Source organism: Tachypleus tridentatus, unplaced genomic scaffold (assembly GCF_004210375.1).
Source record: "Tachypleus tridentatus isolate NWPU-2018 unplaced genomic scaffold, ASM421037v1 Hic_cluster_2, whole genome shotgun sequence".
Classification (NCBI taxonomy): domain Eukaryota; kingdom Metazoa; phylum Arthropoda; class Merostomata; order Xiphosura; family Limulidae; genus Tachypleus; species Tachypleus tridentatus.
In genome coordinates this window covers 29,163,198-29,169,197 of record NW_027467782.1, presented here as the reverse complement: position 1 = coordinate 29,169,197, position 6,000 = coordinate 29,163,198, and the positions used below count along the sequence as shown (strand labels likewise).

Here is a 6,000-nt window from a genome sequence, read left to right as displayed (position 1 = left end):
GTACTCAGTAAACATTACACTAGGTGTGAAGTCAGTAATGGACTGCTGTTTCCATATTTGATCTGGATCCATTGTCGGATCTGGACTCTGAATCACTTTGAAACATCTTTTGTAATGCGGAGATAACGCATTTTCGCGGTTTTAGGTTAATAACTCTATAAAGTGTACTTGGATTTGTACCAGATTTGTTGGGCATATTAACGTTGAGACTTTTAACCAAAGTTTGTTAAAAAAAGTTTGTCCGGTTCGTTGATCTTGCTAAAGCAAGTAAATAACTTTTGTCTCTCATTTAAACAGACATATAGAGGAAGAATGAAAGTTTATTATAAATTAGGAAGTTATTTATACAGTGATGTTTTATCATTTAATATGCTAGAATCATACAAAGGTTAACTAAAACAGTCATCAATACCCGGGATAGCCTCAAAATGATAACATTTTTATAAATAAATAAAAAATAATAAAAGTGATTGTATTACTACACAGCGATGAAAATAATGAAATTTCCAAATCTGTGTTAAATATATTTGCATCGAAAAGTATTATATTATCAAATGTATTCAATAGCAAAGTTTTAAACATGACAAACTAATTTTCATGTTTGATTTAATAATTTACTGTTATTAATTTTAAATTATAACATGCCTTATGTGTTAAGCAGTCAAACCATATTTGTGTTTTTTTCTAAAAGAATTGTTCATAAACATTTGTAAATTATTGTGAGCCTTTCGAGTTAAACTTCTACAAAACTCCATCTTTAGCAATATGATGATTTTCTATTCTAGTGGAATTCTAAACTATAATAATTCTGTATAAATAATATTAACAATCACTCTTTCAATACGTTTAATTAACTGTATTGCTGACTTAGATAACTTTCAGTTTCTTCCGATCATAAGTTAGTTGTAGCAAATTTGGTTTATGAACACTCAAAGATAAACTTTGATCTACTTTAATCTAGTACGTTTTTCAAAACAGTTTCTTACTTGTAAATACAAGTAGGCTCCTAATTTATATGCAAAAACGGCTCGTTTGGGTTGAGAAAATATTTTACATAGAAGGTCGAAACGTTGTTCGCTCTTTTATGTAAAATATTTTCTCAACCCAAACGAGCCGTTTTTGCATATAAATTTCTCAACAAGTGGGTTTCTCGACATCACTGAAGTAGGCTCCTAGTTTATAACACGTGCATTTTTAATTTAAGAGCACTTAGGTGGCGTTTTACTTATAATTTTTTTAATTTGGTGAAACAGTCATAACCAAAGATATTTAAATTATAATTCAGATGACAATTTTCAGTTTAAAAACTAATGCTTCTAAAGCACACGATTTAATATTATATAAAATCTTCCCTGTTAAAGTTGAGACGCGCTGCCTCCTATTGATAATCACGTTAACTATTATTTCTCCGATAACATATTTCACAGAAAGAGTATGTAATATACAACACAAATATTGGCATTTTTCTTGTTTTTCCAATCCCGTGCCTTTCTTCACTTTCAAACGTCTGAGTTATGTCAATCGGTTTTCATCTTTAATGAAAGCACAACTGTATTTTTAAACTAACGCCTTTAGTAACTAACAAAAAACGGCTCCTCACGTATACCCTGCTCCTCAGCATAACGAGAACGATTCCCAAGCTTCAAGATGATGTTAAAGGAAATAAAAAGAGGAGGTAACATTCCAACGTTGAACCCTGCCACGTTGAATTTCGTCTTTCCTTCTGTAGTTCTAACTGTCATGTTAGAAATTACCCCATCCATATCTGAAGAAGAAGAGATAAAGCACATGTTATGAACAAAGCAATATTCAATTTAGTGTTAGTTCTATATTTTTAAATATTGTATCAGGATATAGCTTAGACAGTCGAAGGTCAGTAAATGGAAAAAAACAAACAAACAACAACAACAAACTTTCTTTGTTCAAATTCCTATTGCAATTATACTTACGTTTAACAATAACATGTCAAATGAGCATACTATCTGAGAGTGTAGAATTGTTTTGGTAAACAAAAGAGGCCTGGACGATAGCAAAAAAGGGAAAATATTTTAAATTCTTATTGGGGGAAACTATAGATTCAGTAGAATACATTTTGAAGAGTTTATTTGTTTTTGAATTTCTCGCAAAGCAACTCGAGCCGTCCCTAATTTAGCAGTGTAAGACTAGAGGGAAGGCAGCTACTCATCACCACCTACCGCCAATTCTTAGACTACTATTTTACTAACCAGTAACCGTCATATTATAACGCTCCCACAAAGGGGATGCGCACCCCCGAACCTCAGATTATGACTTAACTCACCTGGTCATGGCGGGCCGTTTGAAGAGTCATTCAAACCTTTCTATCAAGCAGAACAGGTAAGAAATGATTATATATTTGTTTGAAATTTATTTGTAACTATCTAACACACTTTATAACTATCTGTAGAGAGGCAGAAGTGTTTTGTGATATATTTTTTAGTAAATTAGAGACTTAAGGCCCAACGTTTATGATATATCATTTATTTATATAATATAATTAAACTATTAGACTTCTAAGTTAAAAAGAACCACACAAGTTTGGTAATTATTTTGTTTTTTAGAATTTAAAAAGAGTAAGTAATTATGTAATTACTGTAATACGATTTATCGTTTGTTTTAAGATATCCTATTATAAATAGATTTTGAAAAGGATGAGAAACGTGAAGTAAATATATATTACTTTGAAGTTTATTTAAGTTGACAGGATAAACTATTTGGGATTATTTAAGAAGAAATAAGTATTATCTTTTGCTAAATTATTTGCTATTGTTTGCTTGTTATTTTATATATCAAAAAGGTTGATTCAGTTTTAAATATAAGACTAGCGGTACACAAGTCAAAATGGTTGATTCAGTTTTAAATATAAAACTAGCGGTACAGAAGTCAAAATGGTTGATTCAGTTTTAAATATAAGACTAGCGGTACACAAGTCAAAATGGTTGATTCAGTTTTAAATATAAAACTAGCGGTACACATGTTAAATTGGTTGATTCAGTTTTAAATATACGACTAGCGGTACACAAGTCAAAATGGTTGATTCAGTTTTAAAACTGTAAGATGTAATTATTCAGTGCCCGCTAGTACAGCGGTAAATCTACTGATTTACAACCCTAAATTTAGGGATCCGATTTCCCTTGGTGCACTCTGCAGATAGTCTACTATGGCTTTGCTATAAAAAAAAACACAATTACTGATTTCTATGATAACATTCTTGTATTTTTTTAAAGTTTTGTTTGTGTATTGTAAAAATATGTGATGTTACATGGTTTTTGCAAATGAAGGCAAGAGAAAAAATACTAAAAAATTAGGTTTCTTTGTAATTGACACATAGCTGTATAATTGATTCTTTGTGTTCTTCCCACCACGGGTATCGAAGCCCGGATTTTAGCGTTGTGAATCTACAGGTATACAATTGTGTCACCAGGGTGCGAAAAAATTTGGAAAACAGGAAAAGATAGACTCATTTAGTGGTCACATATTAAACCCGAAAGTTTTTAAGTGGTAAGACACAATAATTATTAATTGAATGTGCGTCCACTTACCAATTAATTGAATATAGATGAGAACGGTGTCATATTTACTGGTGTAATTTTCATAAGTGATATTATTTGTGGTTTCGGTTGTGAAACTTAAGATTGCTTTTAACCTAGCAAATACTGTACAATTTTCGATCTTTTCTATTGACCTATTATAATATGGGTATACTTTTTTTTATCAAATGTAGTATTATCTTTGAACCCAAAACATCCGGAACATGAAACCTTTCCACAATGCATTGTAGAATCTGCTTTAATGGTTACGTTTATCTCGCTATTTGGAATTGCGTTCGAAGGCAATTTGTTTTGGAATTTCGCACAAAGCTACTCGAGGGCTATCTGTGCTAGCCGTCCCTTATTTAGCAGTGTAAGACTAGAGGGAAGGCAACTAGTCATCATCACCCACCGCCAACTCTTGGGCTATTCTTTTACCAACGAAAAGTGGGATTGACCGTCACATTATAACGCCCCCACGACTGAAAGGGCGAGCATGTTTGGCGCGACCGAGATGCAAACCCGCGACCCTCAGATTACGATAGAGGGAACGCAGCTGGTTTGATTTTGTTTGCTTTTTGTTTTGAATTTCGCACAAAGCTACTCGATGGCTATCTTCGCTATCCGTCCTTAATTTAGCAGTGAAGGACTAGAGGGAAGGCAGCTTGTCATCGCCACCCACCGCCAACTCTTGGGCTACTCTTTTACCAACGAATAGTGGGATTGGCTGTAACGGTATTCATTGTAATCTTCATTTTAATAGGAAATAACACGCTGCTTAAGTGTTGTTTGTGTAAAATAATTTCCAAATAAAAAAAAATGTTGAAATCGAAGCTAGTTCTTACTTGATGACAACGACATTGTGACATCGAGTACGATAGCTACTCAGTCATGCTTGACTGAGAAAACAAAACAGCTAAGATTATTCTGAATTGAAAACCCAATATGCAATCCAGACTCCTTATAGCAATATAAGATTTGTAGCGTTTGATCAAGAAATTTGCGAGAAAAGTTCCAGACGGACAAATCCAAGTGTATTACATATATATATGTAGAGAGATGTATATAATTAAAATTTTTACCCTACATTTTCTAAACTGGGCGAACTTCGTAAGATATTGTTGGGATTACGACCACAAATATCACTAACAGTAAGACAGTTTGATCATAAGTCAACATTAGTGTAACACTTGTATTTTTATAGCATTCCAAAAGTCCTGGAAACATGTCTACCAACTACTTTTACTCCTCCACAAAAGTCGACCCTCAGTCGTCCGTTCTCTACGGATGCCTGTTTACTGTGGTGCTTGTTCTTATTGCCAGCATCTTGGTGTGCGTTTGGTGGAGGCGCCGGATATATTACTGCTGTCGACGGAAACTTCCACATGCAATCTCAGCTAGCTCGTTGAGTAATATTACTCAGCGTTACCTTACTAACCCAAACTATTACCCAAATTCACCTGACAATCCCTTCTTGAAGATACTACGAGATATGGAAATCCCTGGGGAAAGCATCACTTTCCAAGAGACTATAGGAGAAAGCTGTTTTGGTAAAGTTTACGAAGGTAAAAGTTCTATCGTTATTTATAACAACTTAAATTCCGGTTAACAATAAGTTGTATTCGTTTAAGCTCGAGGTTATTTAACTCCAGAAACAATCGAATATTTATTCTTCGTTAATTATTTTATTCATAAAATAATAAAAAACTCCTGATGACATTTGAAACTAATGTTTTTATCAAACGTTTTCTGCCTCTGTACCAATTTTCTGTTGTTTGTAACATATACCTACTATGAGGCTTTTTTGTTTACATCACTATGTATATATATATCCCAATTCAGTTGTAAAATACACTGTTAGTACCCTCTAGTGTTGAGCTAACTTAATACACATTGTCTAATCTTTGTTAACAAATAAATGAAATAAATCCCCTCTAGTAACTTTTTACGAAATTAAACAAAACAACGCACGAACAGTTTTACTATTATGAACCAACTGTTTTTCATTTATCCTTTTAATTGCTCTATTTTTGAAACAAAGTCCTAGCCTTTTTACAGTTTAAGGAATCTTCTTCCCTTTTTGAAACTTATGGCAGTTATCCATGATTTTTCTACTCCGTATATTTATTAATTGCTGTAAATCATTTTAACATAGCTCATATAATAGAAAATTTATAAAGATTATAATTGGGTGAATAATCTATGGACACTTTGTATGTGGCTTTTAGCCGCACTTTTATCCTTTATAAATTAGTTAGGTCTGGTCTTTCCTGTTATCCGTTTAGGAACAAGTCTATATTAACAGCAATGTGTATTTAAATATTTCCTTGTTATGTTCCATATTATCTATAATCCCAGTTCACTAATAATTAATAAATATTGTCTCTATTCTCAAACTCAGGAACTAAAGGTTCATGTTTTTTCTCAACATATAACATAAAGTTAAACCTAA

The 6,000-nt window shown here is 32.6% G+C and overlaps 1 protein-coding gene across 4 annotated transcripts in view; it reads right to left on the bottom strand.

Moving 5' to 3' along the window:
• Window positions 1–300: 300 nt before the first annotated feature.
• LOC143243169 (uncharacterized) overlaps window positions 301–6,000 on the bottom strand; it is a 139,705-nt gene continuing 134,005 nt past the window's right edge. For all 4 annotated transcript variants that reach the window (XM_076486962.1, XM_076486966.1, XM_076486964.1 and 1 more), the window contains one exon: window positions 301–1,765. In XM_076486962.1, the coding sequence (XP_076343077.1) occupies window positions 1,572–1,765 (194 nt within the window). In that variant the 3' untranslated portion in view covers window positions 301–1,571. The remainder of the gene's footprint in view (window positions 1,766–6,000) is intronic.